The sequence below is a fragment of the Peromyscus californicus genome, unplaced genomic scaffold (genome assembly GCF_007827085.1).
Source record: "Peromyscus californicus insignis strain IS unplaced genomic scaffold, ASM782708v3 Scaffold_2__1_contigs__length_46816999, whole genome shotgun sequence".
Taxonomy (NCBI): domain Eukaryota; kingdom Metazoa; phylum Chordata; class Mammalia; order Rodentia; family Cricetidae; genus Peromyscus; species Peromyscus californicus.
The window spans coordinates 42,341,042-42,360,817 of record NW_026294540.1 but is presented as its reverse complement, the minus strand read 5'-3'; the positions used below and the strand labels follow the sequence as shown (position 1 = coordinate 42,360,817).

Sequence of the window (19,776 nt, the reverse complement as noted above, 5' to 3'; positions counted from 1 at the left end):
CAGAGTGGCAGAGCAGCCCCTGTTCAGGAGGCATCTCCCTCCCACTTCACCACAGAAAGAGAGGCTTACAGCGGCTGAGTCACTCCCCTGAAGTCCCTGGCTTAGAAACAGACTTGGGTGAAACAGCCCTTAGTGCCTCCAGCCCCGGATCTTAGAGCTTCGTGTTGAATTTTCGTCTGTAACCAGAGACTGTTATGAAACCTTGACGGACAGTACCTCACCAGCGTGTCCTTTTTCGTGTATAACTGTCGTCGTGAGTAAAATCTTAGGTGCGTAGCGTGTGTGCGAGTACATGTTCAGGTGTGCAAGCACACGTCTGCACATGCGTACAGAGGGTTGACACCAGGCATCTTCCTCTATGGCTGTCCACCTTATTTTTCAAGACTGTCTCTCACAGAGCCTGAAGTTCACAAATCCAGCGAGACTGGCTGGCCATCAGGCTCCCGGCATCCCTGCTCCTGCCCCCGGTCTCCCCCCATCCTGCACACACACACACACACACACACACACACACACACACACACTCCGTCACCTCCAGCGCTGGAGCTACAGATGAGTGCCACTACACCAGCTCATTACTTGTATGGCAGGGAGCTGAACTCAGACCCTATGCTTCTGCAGCAAGCACTTTACCAACTGAAGATTCCCCCGGGCCCCTAAAGTCTTGCTCACTAAGACTTTATACTCTAGTGAGTTGCCCAGGCTTCAGAGAATCACCCCACCCATGCTCATGGAAGCAATCCTAATTAAATTCAGGGGGCCACCAAACCGAAAACCCAAAAAACCAAACCAAACAACAAAGCCGTGAAAGCAGGAGGGAGCTGCCGGGAACAGGAAGGGTTTAGTAGGCATAGAGGAGGGGTAAGGCAGGTGCGAAAAACGACCAAAATGCATTATATACATTCTATGTGTGTATGATTGTCAAAGAATACAAAAGAAAATTAAAAAAAAATAAAATAAGAAAAATGTTAGTATTCTGAGCTAGCCAAGATGGCAGCTAATGAGTAAACTATTGGACTCCAGCTGTCAGGGGGGTGGAGGAAGACCTAAGAGAAATTAAGTGGTTGTCTTTGGAATAAAAGCATATATATAATTAAGCAATAACCTAATAAGAGTCTTGTTCTCCTCCTAAGAAAAGGCCCTACATGTCTCATTGCTGTAGTCTACGCAGTAGTTTAAAACCCTCCCCAAGGTAGCTGTCCAGTAAATCAGCCAGGTTTTAGTAGAGAGGAGCATCATTTACAGAGATGCCGGGATATAGTTGGCGTGTGTGGTTACACCACTAACTGCGCTCTCCTTGATCCGATGTTTATAAAACCCACTTACGTGGCCATGCGACCTCATACTCTGCTTTATTACGCATTTGAACGTTTCCATATCCAGCAGATGTCTTCCTTTCTTTCCATGTTCCTACAAGTAAAATAAAAAGAAAGATAAACACTTGGCTGAGAACTTACAGACATTGTGTTTTGTTAAGTCTAGGAGTGAAAGTCCAAAGAGTTGAATGTCTAATTAGACTCACCTAAGACTGCTGATTTCTCATGGGATTTTTGTTTTGTGCACTTTTTTGAATCAGTCAAAAATTAAACAATTAAAATAAAAACAAATTAAATGGTGAAAAGAAAAGCAATGTGTTTTTAATTCCGTTAAGAAGTGACAACCAAAAAGTTATTCTTCGTGGTTATTTTTTTAGAAATTTTAAAAGTCTGTACTTTGTAGTGAAATATCAAGTACCAAGAAAAGAATCAAATCACCCAGATAGGTGTTTGAAAGTTTATCTGGCTTGTACCTACCTGAAAGAGTGTGTGTACGTGTTGGAGCTCATCCAGGGTCACTTGATGCTCAACCTCATCAAAACAAAAGACAACAAATTACGGCCAATAACGCAAAGAATAATACCCATTAAATGGAATTTCTCGTCACTGGTAATTTATTTTCCCATAAAGCCCGTGACAGGAGGTGGTGGTGCACGCCTTTAATCCCAACACTTGGGAGGCAGAGCCAGGAGGATCTCTGTGAGTTTGAGGCCAGCCTGGTCTACAAAGCAAGTTCCAGGAAAGGCTCCAAAGCTACACAGAGAAACCCTGTCTCGAAAAACAAACAAACAAACAAAGCCCATGACAGAGCTGAGCAACCCAGTTGTTGGAATTTCTGTGTTCGGAGCCTCTGCTGGTCCTGTTCAGCGCCCATCCCCAGATTCTGACATCAGGTGGGCTGGGCTGGGCTGGGATGGTAGAGAAAGAGGACGTGAGAGAGGATGAGGGTAGGTACCAACTTGGAGGAAATAAAAGAAGGGAAGAGACCGGAAGCTGGACCGGAAGGAGAAAAGGGAGAGGGAGACTACTTTGCCTTGATTCTAAAGACCCTGTTCAGTGACCAGACCCCGGCCCAGGACCCCTGTGCCTTCCAGCTTCAGGGCTGCCGGGGATGTTCTGGGGAACGAGTCTCTCCATCTTTTCCTGGGCTGAACGTTTTGGCGGGAAAGAGGCAGGTTCTCTCTTAGTCCACCCCCCTCAGCTCAGTACACAGATCACCAGCGTACATTTCTCACTCCCAGTCTCTTATCTGCTATATCAAAATTTTGTCTTTTTATCCGTACAAGTCCCCAAACTTCTGACTTAGAGTGAAAGGCAGTGAGTAGGGATGAGTTCAATTGCAGAGTGACCTATGATAGACAGAGACGGAGAAACTGGCATTTCTAGGGAGCAAATTCAGTGTTTTCATCAATCAGACTTTGCTCGGGATCCACAACAGATGATGCAACTTTCCCAGGCTCGTGGACCATACAAATGAGAAAGTATGTCAGCTGAGCTTTCACAGGAAAGCCTCGGGAGGACCAGGTAACTACAGGTTTGTACAAAGCGATTAGATAGATAGATAGATAGATAGATAGATAGATAGATAGATAGATAGATAGATAGATGGATAGAGATAAATAGATGATAGGTAAATAGATAGATGATAGATAGATAGATGATACATAGATAATATAGATAGATAAATAGATGATAGATAAATAGATCCATAGATGATAGATAGATGATAGATAAATAGATGATAGAAAATAGATGATAGATAAATAGATAATAGATAGATGATAAATAGATACATAGATGATAGATAGATAAGTAGACGATAGATAAATAGATAGATGATAGATAGATAGATAGATAAATAGATAATAGATAAATGATAAATAGATACATAGATGATAGATAGATAAATAGACGATAGATAAATAGATGATAGATAGATAGATAGATAGATAGATAGATAGATAGATAGATAGATAGATAGATAGATAGACAGATAGATAACATATATTTTGAAATGGCTGGGCATGTTGGTGCATACCTATAATCCCAGCTTTTCAACTGACTAAGGCAGGAGGATCATTTGAGCCCAAGAGTTCAAAGCCACACTCAGCAACACAAACAGACCCTGTTTTAGAAGGAAAAGCCCAGAGTGCCCACGTGTTAACATGGGCCTCCATCTTTCTACTGCCCGGAGAAAGTTTTTCTCTGTCTTAATGTTCCTGAAATTTTACTTTGTCATAAAATAGGTAGAGAATTGGTCTTTCACATTCCTGGACCTCCATTCTGGAATAAACCAATTAACAATAGCAACAAAATATTGCCCGATACTGAGGGCTCCCCAATCCGGAAAGACACAGACTTCTATTTGCTCTGTGAATGTACTGGAAATACTGCTGAGAGAGCGGAGTGAAGGCCTTCATTCATAACGGTAACAAAGGATGCGCAAGCCAGTGTGGTTGTATAATTGATAAAGGCCTCCACGGTAATTTTCATTTATGAGTATGACGTGACCCTCCCCAGCTACTCCCCAGAGCCAGACCCTGAGAACACAGCCTTCTCCCAGCCACCTCCAGTATCCAAGCAGGATACACTGGCAGCCTTTTTTGGTGCCGGGCAGGGTGTGCCTCGTACCCTGCTGGTGTTTCTGTACCTTTACCTCCTGACTATGCGTGGCACACAAACCTTCCTGCCTGCTTCTCCACCTTCCGTGAAAGGAAGGGACAGAGTGCAGCTAGAGAAGGCTTATCAGTTCTTGTCAGACCCTGTTATCTGAGTCCCCGTTGCCCTTAAGGAAGCCATCTTTAGCTCTCGGAGACCTCATCAAATTTTCATCTGGGACCAAGGAAAGTGGAAACCCGAGGGATTGTTAGCCAAGTTCTTGGGGGGGGGGGGGGGCAGGGGAGCAGCAATAAACATACGTTTTTAGAAAAACACTGCAACAAAACAGCGCCATTATTGTGCTGTTCCTTGAAAATATAAATCAGGCTTTCCTGTAATTGCACGTTTTTAAGGCATATTTGGAACACGAGTCAGAGAAAACATATGTCCCTTCTGGGTGCTCCTGTGCTTGGCAGGGCTTAAAACTTCCTAACTGCCATCGCCATCGAGTCACATTCCATCACTAAGATACTTGAATGACGTGTTTTCCTACAAATAAAACACAGAGGGGAATGGCTGACTGTTTTACATCCAAACTATCGTGGCTATACAGTGATAATCATAAACAAGTCAGTCTGCAGTCACGGATTGGACTTTTAAAGACACCAGCCACTGCCAAGCATTGCATTTGCTCCATTCAAATGCAATTTCGTGGAAAATTTACCTGGATCCTCCCCTTGCAGGCCCTATTAGAGGGAGTTGGAGGAGCCGCGATTCTGCTTGTCCACACGTGGCAGTCTCCCCAAGGCAAGCGGGCTGATGAATAGAGTGGTTTTCCCAGAAGGGTTCATTTGCCTGCTGGTTGCTCATTTACATTGCAAATGAGCTCTTCTATTGTTAACAGCCCAGCATCATTTTGCTTCTTGCAGTAAGAGTCTCCTCCGCCAGTGTGGTTTAGAGATAATTTCTCTTCTAGACAGGGGAATTGACTAATTAATCGAATAAAGTATCCCTTTGAAAATCTATTTCTTCCTACTGGGCCTTCCCGCTTCCTGCCTCTGTCTCAGGATAGAGTCCCTTTTGAAAATTAAGCATTATAGGAAAGAGAGGAGGGGGATGGATGGATGGATGGATGGATGGATGGATGGACGGATGGATGGATGGATGGACGGATAGAAAGAAGAAAGACAGTCAGGCCAGCCTATATCATGAGTGGCTGTCCCTACAATTTCAGAAAATGACATGACCTAGCAGTCCTGAGAGTCTTAGAGAGAAAGATGATTCCAGAAGGGCAGGGAGACAGGTCCTGAAGGGAATTAGCTTCATGGAATTATGATTATTTCTATAAACTGGATCTGAAGCATATCTCAAAGGCCCAGGTATTAGTCTTAGTCCCAAGCCTATGGCATTCTTGGGAGGTGGTGGGGCATTTAAGGGGTGGCGTCAGGTGGGAGGAAGTTAAGACATTAGGAGAATTGTCTTGAAAGGAATGTTGAGCATCTGGTCTTCCTTTGCCTCTCAGCCACCCTGAGGTGACTGGGACTCCTCTGCCAGATGCCCTCTCTACAGTGGACTGGGATGCCACAGACTCAAAGCAACAGGCAGGGTCCATTTACCATGGACTGAAACTTCTGACCATGTGAGCCAAAATAAACCTTTCTTCCTTTTAAGATGCTTACCTTGGGTACTTTGTCACAGCAATGGAAAGCTAGTACAATTGTGAAAACACTTTTTTCTTTAAAAAAAAAAAAAGAAGCCGGGCGGTGGTGGCGCACGCCTTTAATCCCAGCACTCGGGAGGCAGAGCCAGGCGGATCTCTGTGAGTTCGAGGCCAGCCTGGGCTACCAAGTGAGTCCCAGGAAAAGGCGCAAAGCTACACAGAGAAACCCTGTCTCGAAAAACCAAAAAAAAAAAAAAAAAAAAAAGAAAAGAAATCATCATATGAGTGAGGGAAAAAGGTAACGTCTGGTCTGGGAGATTGTGTCAAGGCCTCTCAGAATCACAAGGATATGAGGTCTTTTTTTATTTTTTATTTTATTTTTTTTTCCCCACCCCGAGATCTTTTTTTTTAAAAAAAAAAAAAAAAAGAGTGTCTTGAGGGCCAGAGAGGTGGCTCAGTGGTTAAGAGCACTTGCTGCTTTTACAGAGGACCTGAGTTTGATTCCCAGAACCCACATCACAGCTCACAAACATTTTTAACTCCAGTTCTAGGAGATCCAGAAGGCACATGCATGGTACACACACATGCATGCTTACGAAGCATTCATACACATAAAATAAAAATTTTTTAAAAAATTAAAAATAAAAAAAGACTGCCTTGCTTTAGGAAGGTTGAAATTGGAGGGTTGGGTGTTCAAGACCAGCCTGGGCCACACAGAAACAAACAAACAATTCAAAAAACTTAAGCCCAAATCATCTTTTTTCTTTTTACCAGGTGTCAGAAGATGAGGAAAGGGACTTCAAGGCTAAAATAATTCACACAGGCTCAGGCCCCCCTCTGCTACTCTCTGATCCATTGCTGAGATTCTCGTGCGTCACACGCTAAGCGTATTCCGTGATCGTGGCAATTGCTAGCATATCTGGCCTCCAGTTCACGTCACCACTGCAAAACACTCCCAAGAGGGGTCTGCCAGAGGAAGAGACACACATGCAGCAGGCCAAATCGCCCCAGTCACCCTGCCACACTCATCTGAGGTCAGCCCGTGTAGCTTTGCTGTTTCCCGAACATGTGAGCCAGCCACGCACTGGGCACAGAGCTCTCTGATGGACGCAGGCATGGGAGAAGCCAGAGCTTCTGGTGCCCTTGAGAGTCTGTGGTTGTTAGACAGCATTACCAGGCAACAGATAGCTGATACACCATCTCTTAATGCATGCCAATACTTGGCTGCATCATAGACCTGGAATATCACTCCCCCCGGAGGTACGTATGTGTGTACAGACACATACACACAGCATTACATACATAACATTTGTGAAGTGCATTTATCTTAACTATCTATAAGGCACTGTGCGACTTTGCTCTCATTCAATTCTGTTTTTCCTTTCCCTAAGTTGGGCTCATTATCTACTGAACTGATGTCCTAATCCCGGAGTGGCCAGGACCTGCAGTTTGGAAGTCACAGGATGCTCTATAGGAAGACTGTGCTGTGTTAGCAGGTGGGACTCAGTTACCATGGAACTCTCAGCTGTAAACAATGGGCATCGCGGGCACTTAACAAATATGTGAGAAAAGCTTACAGCTACCAGCTTCCTGGGTTTGCCTCCGGACCCCTCCCCCACCTCCAGGATCTGACCTTCCCCTTTTAAGACTTCAGAGGTACAACCATGATTGTCTCCTTCGGGGAACATTTTAGGAGTCATTATCCCTAGCTGTAACTAATGGACGAATCTTCAGTAGTGCTGGCCACGATAGTGGCTGGCTGGCTGCCCACACCATGACAGACCTGTCCCCAGAAACAAGAATGACCAGAGTCTGCAAGACTGTTTAAATGAGGCCGGAGGATGGAGTCTACTGCACATAGTGGCTCAAAAACCACCTGAGTGAATTGAAGAGATCTCATGCTTCTGACTTTTATTTTATCACCAAAGGAAGGAAATTCAATCTGATTCCTTCCACCTTTGAAAATCTAGCCCCACGGGTCACCAATCACGTCACCAACCAAACTAACAGACTGCAGAAGAGGACACCATGGCCTGGATAGGATCCTTTTACCGGAGGATCCCAGTGTGGCAATGTTAGGCTGTGGGACCTTTAAGAGGCGGGGCCTAGTGGAAAATAAGGAGGTGGAGGGGTGCTCACGTGATTTGGTTAGTTCTAGAGCGAGAGGAATCAGCTCTTCTGCACGCTGCCTGCGCTTCTGCCCTGTCGTGGTAGAAGGCAACCAGCTTGGTCCTCTCCGGACACAGCGAGGGCTCTGGTGTCATAGGAATCACGAGCCACACAACCCTCTTTGTATACTGCACAGCGTCAGGTGTTTTGTTACAGCATCACAAGCTGCCTGGGACAGTAGAATGCCATGTTGTGCGTGCCTCAGCCAGGGATGGTCGCTGTGTGTGCCTCAGCCAGGGATGGTCGCTGTGTGTGCCTCAGCCAGGGATGGTCGCCGCCCTGACAGCTCTCCCACCAGCTGTGACAGATAGTCCAGTTGCCGACCACACTTCCGGCTGTTTAGCTACTCAGCCTTGCTGAACAATGACAGTGTCTTCAAAGGCCTGAGAGAGAACCCTCTAGAAATTCCTTGGGAGCCAGATGTGGGGAAGGGTGAAGTGCAATATGAAGAAGCTGGCCTAGGGCGGTGGGAACAAGTGTGGGCTCCTCAGAGATGAACGGAATCCGATGTTTCTAGTCATAAGCCGGGGCCGGTTCACACGTGGGTAGGTCCTAGTTATAAACCCGGGCCGGGTCCTCCAGCCCACTTTCATCCTGGGCTCTTTGCTGCCATCTGTCAGTGGAGACATGAGTCTGACGATATTTTCATTTCCTACATCCAAAGCCAACATTCTGCCCTATGAACAACTCCGGCTCTTGTCTGTTCTAACATAAAATTGAAATAGCTCCTGCGGGCTTGTTTTCCCACAGTGGATTTAAATCCGTGCCATTTTTAGGCTGTCTCTCTTGCAATGATATCATCCCACAGCCCCGACACTCTCGACTATGTGCTGGCTCCCACACCCCCACACTGGGAATTTCTGATCCTATCATATTTCTGACATGGCTAAAAAAAAAAATAAAACTCATTGTGGCTATAAGCAAAATGTCTCAGGGAAGTACAGTCCACAGCCAAATGGCATTCCATCCCTCAGTTATGCCTGAATGGTTCTGTATTCACAGGGATTCATCTTTCTCTTTAGAAACCTCCTCTAATTCTTTTCAGGTGAACCCAGGGGTAGAATCACTGGCTCTTGTGGCATTTCTCATCTTAGCTTTTTAAAGGACCCCCCTCCCGTCCCCCCATGAAACCACCATCCCAAAGATGAGTTGGTTCTAGCGATCTGCTGTGTAGCATGGCATAGTGGCCAGAACCATACTGGACTGTGCACCTAAAAATTTACCAAATTGGAGGGCCTCTAGCTGGAGACAGCTTGGTTGGTAGAATGCCCCCTATCATGTATGGGGCCCTGGGTTTGATCTCCAGCATCTCATAAACTGGGTGTGGTAGCACATGCCTGTAATCTCGGCACAAAAGATGGGAGACAGAAGAATCAGACATTCAAGGTTATCCTGGGTTACATAGGGAATTTGGGGACAGCCAGAGCTACATGAAGCCTTTTCTTAAAAACAAACCAACAAATAAACAAATGAAGTGAGACCCTTGTAAGTAAATGTTCCTAACCCATACACAGAAGGGTCACGGGGGACTTTTAGGGCTAATGGATGTCAGTTACCCTGACTGTGGGGACAGTTTCACAGGCCTCAGCTTATGTTCAAATGTGTATGCCAGACATGTGCAGTGTATTGTACACAAATCACACCACAGTAAAGCTGTTTGGAGAGAGGGGGACCATGAATGGCAGCTGTATGAGCCAACTGGAGAGACGACCACAGATTCCCAGGAGACCCACTGTGGCTGGGAGTCTCAGCATGAGGCAATGGATCCCAGGTGTTTTCACCGTGTCCATTTCACACCCTGACTCGGCACTCACGTAGAGAGCCAGAGTCCCATGATGCACTGCCTATGCTTATGCTGGAAGACACTCGGATGTTACCTACCATGTGGAATTATTTTTGATGGCCGCCATAACCCAGCCCATCAATTTCCTGACCCACTGATCTTACCCACAGTTTGATGACCCTGCCCACAAGGAAGCCCCTCTAGTTATACTGTCCCTTATGCCCACAGCAGGAAAAGTTAACCCAGTGCCTACCGCCTTCCCTCTCCAGTCTCACCTTCAACACAGGACCCATTTCTGCTCCTCAGCTGCTGTGGGCTTTAGTTACTTGTCCTGTTTCCTCTGCTCCACACGGTCAGTGGAAACTCCTAGACATCCCTCAAGGCCCATCTCCAATGCTACCCTCCCTATGAAGCCTTTTCTAGGTCTCTTGGTCATTTTCTCCTCTTTGGGAGCATGGACATGGTTTTCGGACACATGGCTTCCTGCCTTGTAAAAACCAGCTGAAGAGTCCACCATCTGCACAGATCTCGCTATTTCTGAGTTGCCTCCCAGATATTCTTCTTTAAATGGTCTTGGTTGAAGATAGTATGTAAAATGCTATCTTCCTTGGAACCATTCTGAACAAGAGTAATCATTAAATCCTGAATGTGACACGCTTGTTATCACCCCAGTGGTCAGTCTTAGTTTAAGGTCTGCTGCTGTGATAAGCACCATTACCCAAAGCAACTCAGGGAGCAGAGGGTTTCTTTGGCTCACATGTCCCAGTTACATTCTTTGAGGGGAGTCAGGGCAGGAACTCAAGACAGGAACCTAGGGGCAGAAACCGAAGCAAAAGCCACAGAGGAACACTGCTTGCTGCCTTGCTCTCCATGGCTTACTCAGCCTGATTTCTTATCTAACCCAGGACCACCTGCCTAAGGGTGGTACCACCCACAGTGGGCTGGGCGCTCCCACATCAATCATAAATTAAGAAAATGTTCCACAGGCTTGCCAATCTAATGGAGGCATTTTCTCAGTGGAGGTTCCTTCTTTCCAGATGGTCTAGCTTATGTCAAGTTAACAAAAGAACCAAACAGGACAGACATGTACACTAACAAAAAGATCCCTACCTCTCTTTCATTCCTTCTGTCTTTGCTCAGAACCAAACCCAAGACCATGTGTTTGATAGTCAAGTGCTGTACCATTAAACTAAACCCCCCATTTATTTATTAAAATCTCAGCATGCTGTCACCTACAACTACCTTTGAGGCAAAGCTGTGCTAGCCAGGCCAAGTTCTGGGCTAGAGTCTGTTAAGTGTGGTTTTCTCCAGGGCTAAGCTCACATATCCTCTCCATAAATGTTGGGGACTGGGGTCACTGGGATTTGTTTAGACCCATAGAGTATCAGCATGGCTGTAATTTATCCTAGGAGCTAAGAAAGAAAAAAAATGGAGCTGGGCCTTGGAAAGCTGTGGTGGGTGTGGTGGTTTGAATTGGTATGGCCTCTATAGACTCATGTGTTTGAATGCTTGGCCCATAGGGAGTGGCACTATTAGGAGGTGTGGCCTTGGAGGAAGTGTGTCACTGTGGGGGCAGGCTTTGAGGTCTCATATGCTCAAGCCACACCCAGAGGGACACACAGTTGCTTCTGCTGCCCATGGATCCAGATGTAGAGCTCTCAGCTCCTTCTCCAGTACCACATCTTCCTGCACACCAGTATGTCCAGCCATGATGATAATGGACTAAACCTCTGAAACTGTAAGCCAGCCCCAATTAAATGTTTTCCTTTATAAAAGTTGCTGTGGTCATGTGTCTCTTCACAGCAATAGAAACCCTAAGACAGTGGGCATCTGAAGGGAAGAGAAGAAAGCATTAGAGGCCAGCACGGCCCTGGGGGTGTTCCAGCAGCAAAGGGGTGGCCTCCAAGTAGATGCAGAGGGATCTGATTATGGCCCTAGGTTTTTACTGTGTTGCTGGCAGTCGGTAAACTCCTGATATACCTAGCGGATCCAGTCCCAAGCTCTGCTAGAGATGGCCCTGGGGATGAGCATGCAATCTGCTGATTCTCCTGATATACCTAGGGGATCCAGTCCCAAGCTCTGCTAGAGATCGCCCTAGGGATGAGCATGCAATCTGCTGATTGCTTTCTTACCTTTTCGGTTCTCAGGCTCTGGGTCAGGTCTGCATGGTGTGGAGTTGTCTTCCTCAGTGTGGGCTCCTGGATGCTGACTGAATGGCTCCGCATCCTTTCGTGAGTGAGGCAGGCCCGCAGCAGCCAGGCTGGGGGTTGGACGCTCTGCAGTCCAGGCTCCCCTGAAGGCTGAGGCCTTGTGGGAGATGTCTGAGCTCGAAACATCACAGGCTCCCCCAGGATGGCTGCTGGTTTCAGGATGCTGCACGGACACCAGACAGACATAGTTCCTTTAGGGGACGCCGAAGGACTTAGATTCACCCTACCTGGCATGTGCAACATGCTGAGCAGCATGGACAGCCATGGCTTTAGATAGGACTCTCAAATTCAGAAAAGACTTTTAGGGGTGTGAGGGCAGGGTCTCCACCTTACATGACCAAGAAGGGGAAGCATAAGCTGAGCCCTTCTCACTGTGGGGAGGAAGGAGGGAGGGCGGGAGGGAGGGTTGATCCTAATACCCAGGTCCTCATAAGTAGTTTCCCTTCTGAACAGAAAATAGCAAGGAAGCCAGGATGCATTCAGGCAAAATCTGTGAAAGTGAAGGATTGTAATTAAATAAAGTCAACAACAAAGTGAATCTGACACATATTTCATGATAATTTTTATTGTAGTACATAGTAATTAGATATAAGTGACGGGATGCTTAAACAATAATCCTAATTACAGTTCATTTTGCCACAGTGTCACGGAATCCCCAGTGGTGCCTAGGATGGCTGGTTCACCCAGAGAGAGTTTGCATCTTAAGGAAACAGAGCCAGTGTGGGTTTGTAGACTTCTCTTCTGAAACACGGAGCTCTCTAGGTATCTGTCCTTAGAGTGGCGTCCGCCAGTCCCCTGATACAACACTACAGTGCAAAGATCTTCCTTGTTAAATCTTTTTTTGGTTTTGTTTTGTTTTTGTTTTTGTTTTTCGAGACAGGGTTTCTCTGTGTAGCTTTGCGCCTTTCCTGAAACTCGCTCTGTAGACCAGGTTGGCCTCGAACTCACAGAGATCCACCTGGCTCTGCCTCCCGAGTGCTGGGATTAAAGGCATGTGCCACCACCGCCTGGCTTAGATCTTTTGATAAACATATGCTAGAGAGAAAGTTTTCTCTTTGGCAGCCCAGCAAGGCAAAAGGAGTTTGTAATCCCATTTCTCCTTGTCTTAAGCGTCAAAAGACAGATCAGTTACTCTGTGGAGAGGCTTTGCAGAGGTGGTTGGCCATACCACGGTCTTCACTGGCCCTGCCTTCCAGTTAGAAACCAGCCTACGGAGCTGAGCTCTATCTCAGGCTACACCGAGCGCCTGTGCCATCCATTCGTTCTCTACCTGTTCTCATCGCCTGCTGACCCCGGACAGCTCCTTCTTCTACCCTCTGCGCATGCCCAGCCTGCGGAGACACAGAAAGTATATCAAAGAAAGCCGGCGCGCGAGGGGCTTAAAGAGCGCGAAGCAATTCAGACAAGAGCTAATCCAAAGCATCACAGGGGTGCGTTTGTGCGGCAGCCAGATCAGAGCCAACCCGGGCGCCCTGGGCTCCCTAGAACTCTGTCTGCCAAATGTGCTCGCAAGGCTGGGAGACAGCAGCCTGCTTCAGATCATGAGCTGGCATGCCCTGGTTGCCCATGGCAACCCAGCTGCACTGGAGTGCTAGCATTTGTAAATGTGTGTGTGGGCTTAAAATTGTATTATTGATTCTGTCTGAAAGACGATAGTCTGATTTGTATATAGCTTGGAATAAATTAATCGTTATCCTTTACAGCCAGCAGAACATGAATTTCCTTTTTCTCCACCTCGCCTTTTTTAGTTGAGAGACAGCAAATTGTATCAGCAGATGTGAGATGAAATGTTTCCCATAACAACCACACTAGAGGAATCAACATCCAGAGCAGCCGCCTGGAGAGCCGTCCGGCATCACGGAATAAATAACAAATGGACCGGAGTGGGTTGGAGCCAGCATTGGGGCAACCTCTTCTAAACAGACTGCAGGGTGTGGTTTGAACTGCAGTGAGACACAGCTGTGGAAAGAGAGCACGCTAGGTCTGCCCTGGGCACCCTGGCTTCACACTTGCCGGGGGGGGGGGGGGGGTTCTCTTCTGTTGTCTTTAACACACTGTATATCCCCGGGCAGGTTGAGGTATCATTGCTCGAGTTCCCCACCTTCTCTCTGTCCATGTCCCTTGCCGGTAACTCTGTGCATCCTCCCATGAAAGACGTCTTGCATTGCCCTTGACCATGGCCTTGGTTTTGTAGCTTGCTTTGACTAATTTGACAAGGTGGCAGAGAGCCAGTTCTGAGTCGAGGCTTTAAAAGGCTTCAAGAATTGCCCTGCTATGCCGCTGTCATCCCTGTGAGAGGAGTCTGCAAAGGAAACCTCTGCACCTTTAATGGGAATGCAAATGAACACATGGTAGACAGCCACCATCCCCACCAAATCCAGCCCCCAGACCTCAGCTTGGAGAGTTCCCTAGTCTAGACCAGTTAGTTACTCCAGTCAAGATGCCCATTGCTGAACGGATACACGCCCATTGCCGAATGGATGCATTCCCATTGCTGAATGCAGTCAAGGTTTTGTAGATGCTTCTTAAGAAGATGTAGCTGACTAAAACTGCCCTCCAACTGCTTATATCAGGGTCATCAGTGATGCAGTTTGAATGTGGTTTGTCCCCTAAGGCCCACTGAGACCAAAGGTCCCATCTGTAGGGTAGTGGTGATGGGAAGTGCTGTGGAACCTTTGGTCATCATAGGCATGAGGTGACCTCTTGGGTTCTTCAGAGAGCTCTGTGGAAAGGAGCAAGTCTGGCCCTTGCTTTCTGCTCCTGGTTTGAGGTGTAAGGATTGGCTTGACCCTATGCACAGTCCTGGTATCTTCTAGACCATGAGGTGATGAGGCCAAGGGGTGATCTTTGTTGAGCCTTACACTGCTGTGAACTAAATGAATCCTTTCATGCATTGTTAGAATTTCAACTCGCATTGAGTGTTCACTGTGTACTGTGCCCTGAGACATGGTATCACTGCTGGGAGCACTGTGAAGGCCAGTGACCCTCAAAGAAACTTGCAAGATCCTTATCCCACTTCTGTGCTTAGGGAAGTCCACCCACAGATGAGGAGGGATATGTTTGCATTGGGGAGAATGGATGGTTTTATCCTCCTCAGAAGGTATGGTAAACACTGCCTTCTATCCATCTCAGAATGAACATTTCTACAGGATGTCACATCTTACCCTTGTGCTTTTTCTATCCTTCTTCTTTCCACTTCTCAGAGTGTCTCATTTTAGACATGACCATGTGACTCAACTTTGGCCAATCGTATTTGAATGGACGCCCACAGAGTGGCTTTTGGGTAAGATTGCTGTGTCTGAGACAAAAAGGAAAAACTATCTCTTCACTGAATTTAGGTCGAGATGCTCCAGCTTCCATCTCACGGCCGGGAAAGCACCATCACCCAGGTTGATGTTGGGAAATAAGTACTTCTCTAAATGTTTAGGCATAGTGACATAGTCAGGAGCTGGTGACTGTGCCTCCACAGATTAGGTGATGTTTAGGCCATAATTCAATGGTTAATTTAACTTATTTGGGAAAATAGAAATTGCTCGCTGCTTCAGAAACATTGTTGGTGGTCTTATCACTAACTTAATATTATGGTTGCAACAGTCAGAACAAACATTTTTCTTCCACCATGAGAACATATCACCTCAGAAGACATGGATTTTATTTTATTTTGAAAGCAGGATCTTATATAGGTCAAACTGGTCTCAGACTCAAGAGCCCCTTGCCTCTGCCTCTGGAGTGTTAGAATTACGGGTGTGCACTCTCAGGTGCTTAAACACTTTTTAAGAAGCATTTCATCAACATTTGGCAAATGAGGAGGGTGGGCTGGAAGACTGCCTTGCAAATATTCTAGAATTTATTTTCCTGTAAATGTGGAAAAGATGCATGGTAGGGCACGAGACACACACACACACACACACACACACACACACACACACACACATACACACACTCACGAATCCTCATGGTCAGAAGATTAGAATCTGACATAGAAAGTGCTCATGAAAACATCTGTGATGACAGTTAGCGCCCTGAGCAAGCAGCTTCTGAGGCCATGGCTGTTGCATCTGTAGACGTTCAGGACAGCCCTACACTTCTTTGGATGGTCTTCTCTTCATCCAATTAATGCTCCTGAAAGAGCTTTAATTTTGCATTAATCAAAAGCTCTCTTGTTTTCAGGATTGACTCCAGTTCAAGTGTGTGTGTGTGTGTGTGTGTGTGTGTGTGTGTGTGTGTGTGTGTGTGCAATTAAGTTATCAAGGCAGAGGGTCTGATTCTGAGGAAAGATTCCATAGCAACAGTCAGTTAAACACACAGAGCTGTAAGCGTTACTGCGCATGTTCTTCTTGCCAGGCTCAGGGGGAGCTGGTCACAGTGAATGGGACAGATGTCTCTCCATCTTCCTTGACAACATAAACAGTTACCTTCCTTACATGGCCTGTTTTTACAGTAAACAGACCCACGCCTATACCCCAAGCTAAGAGAATTCTAGAATTTTTTCAACAAAAACAAAATATACTTTTCCTTACCTGTTATCCTGAGATGTTTCTAATCTTCCCAGAGCAGAGCATGATCTTTGCCTCCAGCTCATGGCAGCAGGTGGCAGGAATTCACGGGGACCCCTTCACAGATTGGAATCGTGTCCACTCAGCCCTTTGGGACAGTTTTAGATGACCAGAGGGATGCTTCATGAAGAAAGTTGTGTGCTTTCTCATTGGGAGCAGCCCATGTTGATGAAGTCTAGACAGGACGGAGGCTCCGGTGCCCACTGTCTGTGCCAGGATGTGTAACTCAAGTACCTACGGGCTGTAGGTTCCTCCTCCCCCTCCCCGTAATCCCTTCACAGGTGTCAGTACCTGACAACATGTGACACTGTGGGAAGGGAGAAATGTGAACAGCTCTGGAAATAAATACACTCTGTCACCTTGTCCAAAGTACGCTCAGTGTGACATAACACAAGGTACCATCCTGCCACCCAAGACTGAACCCTGGTTACCAACCCCTCTTTCCCCCACTTTCCCCATCTCACATAGCAAACTTCATTCTTGAGGGGTCTTTGGGTAGAGACTCTGCAATCACCGGAACCCCTCTTCCTCGCACTAATATACACCGAGTCCTCCATGAAGTCCTGTTGGCTTTACCTCTGCTGTACACCCATCCACGACCCCAGTCCTCTCAACACCCACTGCTGGCAACCCTTCTCCTCTGATGTGCAGTTTGGCACAGCCTCCAATGTCTCTCCCTGTCACATGCCTACTTCCCTTCCAGACAGAGAAGACATGATCGTTTGAGTCAGATAGCAGGTGATGCCAATCCTCGAAAACCCTGACATACCTCTCATCTCATTGGAAGAAAAATCCAAAGACGTTACTATGTCCTCGGAGGCACCTCCCTCCTGTCTGGTCTCTCCCCCTCCCCTTCTCTCTTCGCTCCCAGTGGGGCATGCAGAACTAGGCACTGTCCCTCTGCCAGGAGTCTCTTTCCCAGACAGCAAGATTCTCCCCTCCTCAGTGACAGCCACCAGTACAAACTCATCCGTGTGGTATTGTGTTCCCCCAAATATTGTGCATGCTCATAAACTTATCTGGGGTCAGAGACAGAGCAGCCACAATATTAAACATAAAGGATAGGCAGTGGTAGCATACACCTTTAATCCTAGCATTCCAGAGTCAGAAATCCATGTGTTCAAGGATACAGACAGGCATGGTGACTCATCACGCCTTTAATCCCAGAAAGCAAGCCTTTAATCCTAGGGAGTGGTGGTAGAAAGCAGAAAGGTATATAAGGTGTGAGGACCAGAAACTAGAAGCATTTGGCTGGTTAAGCATTCCGGCTTTCGAGCACCAGTTCAGCTGAGAGCCATTGGGATGAGGACACAGAAGCTTCCAGTCTGAGGAAACAAGACCAGCTGAGAAGTTGGCCAGGTGAGGTTAGCCGTGGCTTGTTCTGTCTCTCTGATCTTCCAGCATTTCACCCCAATAACTGGCCTCGGGTTTGATTTTATTAATAAGAACTTTTAAGAGTCAAGCTACACATCCGTTTCAGCCCATCCCCACACCTTCCGAGGGAACAGTTGTCCCTTTAGCCCACTGGGTTTTTTTCCTCCTCCAGGGTTCCTTACTGCAATGCATGGCTAATGGCACATTCTGAGTATATCTCAGACATATGTGTGGTTTTCTGTATCTTACTTGGATATAACATACAGTTCTTATTTAGTCATCAAGTTTCTCCCTTCATAACATAAGCACTATGAACGTGAATTTATCTCTTTTCATAATGAGTCCCCAGAACCTAGAATTATGCATGTATGGTATAGTTGAATAAATGAGCAAGCGAGCGAGCGAGTGAGCGAGCGGGTGAGTGAGCAAGTGATGTTTTCCAGTTTGCCAACAGTTTCCAAAGACTTCATCTATGAAACCCTTATAGTAATCCCGCCACCGAAGTGCTGAGATTTTCCCAACAGAGGAAGAAGCCCGGAGGGGGTGTGGCTACCTTCAGCTTCAGTAGTCCCCATGGTAGGATCGGTTCTGTTTGGGGATGGGCTGGCTGAGCTCTGTCCTAAATGTGGGCTCCTTTGAACTGTTCCATAGCTCTGCCACTAATGGCCTTCCATAACTTCTACAGAAAGAGTAGGGATGCGCTAAACTTTATTTGATTTTTTCATATTTTTGAGAGTTTCATGCATGAGTACTGTATTTATATTACTTCCACCTCTCCCTATGTCCACTCCCTTTCAAAGTCATGATCTCTTATTGTTACACACACACACACACACACACACACACACACACACACACGTCTATTTAGTGTTGGTGATATGGACATGTGTTTAGGGGCTGACCATTTGGGTTGGATAACCTATCCAATCTCTGGAGGACACAGATTCTTCCTCAGCAGTCACTGAATGCCTGTGGCTCTTCACATAGCGGTGGGGCATTGTGAAATTCCCCCACTCCGTCCACACTGGCTGTCAACTGGTGTTGTCATTATGCAGGTCTTGTGTAGGTAACCGTGTTGTTGAGATTTCATGGGTATGGCTTCCTGTCACGTCTGGAAGACACCGTAGCTGCAGCTGTCCTGGCCCTCAGACTCTTACAGTCCTTCTGCCCCCTCTCCCGCTCTTTACTCCGGATGTTTTAATCTTAAGTGCTAGACATGCATCCTTATCCAGGATAGATCTCTGATGTTAAGGTCAAGTTTGCTGTGGTGAACTTCTGTATAGGTTCAGCCTGACTTTGTCACAAGAGCTGGGTTTCCCCTGTGCCTCAGAGGAATCTTCTCCTGTCCAAAGTCCATTTCGTTCCAGGTAGAAGGAGGACCATGGACTTTACTGACGTGTGTGTGTGTGTGTGTGTGTGTGTGTGTGTGTGTGTGTGTGTGTTCTAGAATAGCGCTTCGATTAGCAATACCAATAAACTAGTTTTATGTCTCTCCCATTTATTTAAAGAGTTCCTTAGGGTGGGTTTATAGAAGTGTTATCTTGAACAGACTGTCAGACTGCCAAGCAAAAAGGAAGTAGGTTAGGAAGTGGTGAGATCCCATTTACAAGCAACGTTTGACGAGTTAGTTAACAGTGGTGGTGACTCTGCTTCCCCTTCCCCCATAGTAACTGGTACCCATTGGAAGCCATCAACCAGCATTCTGTATTAATGACATTTTCTAGCCTACTTGTTCACTTAGCAAGATAGCAGGACTGTTCCAATATCAACGTCAACAAAAGGTGTGCACGACTTTCCGTTCTGAGTTTACTGACTATATCAGTTACTTTTCTGTCGCTGTGACTAAAATGCCACAACCATGGCAACTTACAGAAGGGAGAATTTATTCTGACTTACGGTTCCAGAGGCTGAGCAGAGGCAGTGGGCAGGCACAGCAGCTGGAACAGGATGCTGACAGCCACACACACACACACAAAGCACAGAGGACAGAGGGCGGGGGGACTGGAAACAGCCAGAATTTAGCTCTCAAAGACTATTCCCAAGTGACATTCTTCCTCCAGCAAGGTTGTATCTCCTACAACTCCCCCAAACAGTGCCACTAACTGGGGAC

General features: G+C 46.6%; 1 protein-coding gene across 2 annotated transcripts in view; it reads right to left on the bottom strand.

Moving 5' to 3' along the window:
• The window catches only part of LOC128120494 (uncharacterized), a 30,083-nt gene extending 25,238 nt beyond the window's left edge, over nt 1-4,845 (bottom strand). Inside the window, exons 1-3 of one of the 2 annotated variants that reach the window (XM_052754578.1) lie at nt 4,639-4,845; nt 1,794-1,847; nt 1,327-1,410 (exon numbers count right to left, since the gene is read on the bottom strand). In XM_052754578.1, coding sequence (XP_052610538.1) covers nt 1,327-1,377 — 51 coding nt within the window. In that variant the 5' untranslated portion in view covers nt 1,378-1,410; nt 1,794-1,847; nt 4,639-4,845. The remainder of the gene's footprint in view (nt 1-1,326; nt 1,411-1,793; nt 1,848-4,638) is intronic. The other variant, XM_052754579.1, reaches the window with a different exon arrangement.
• Nucleotides 4,846-19,776: the final 14,931 nt, after the last annotated feature.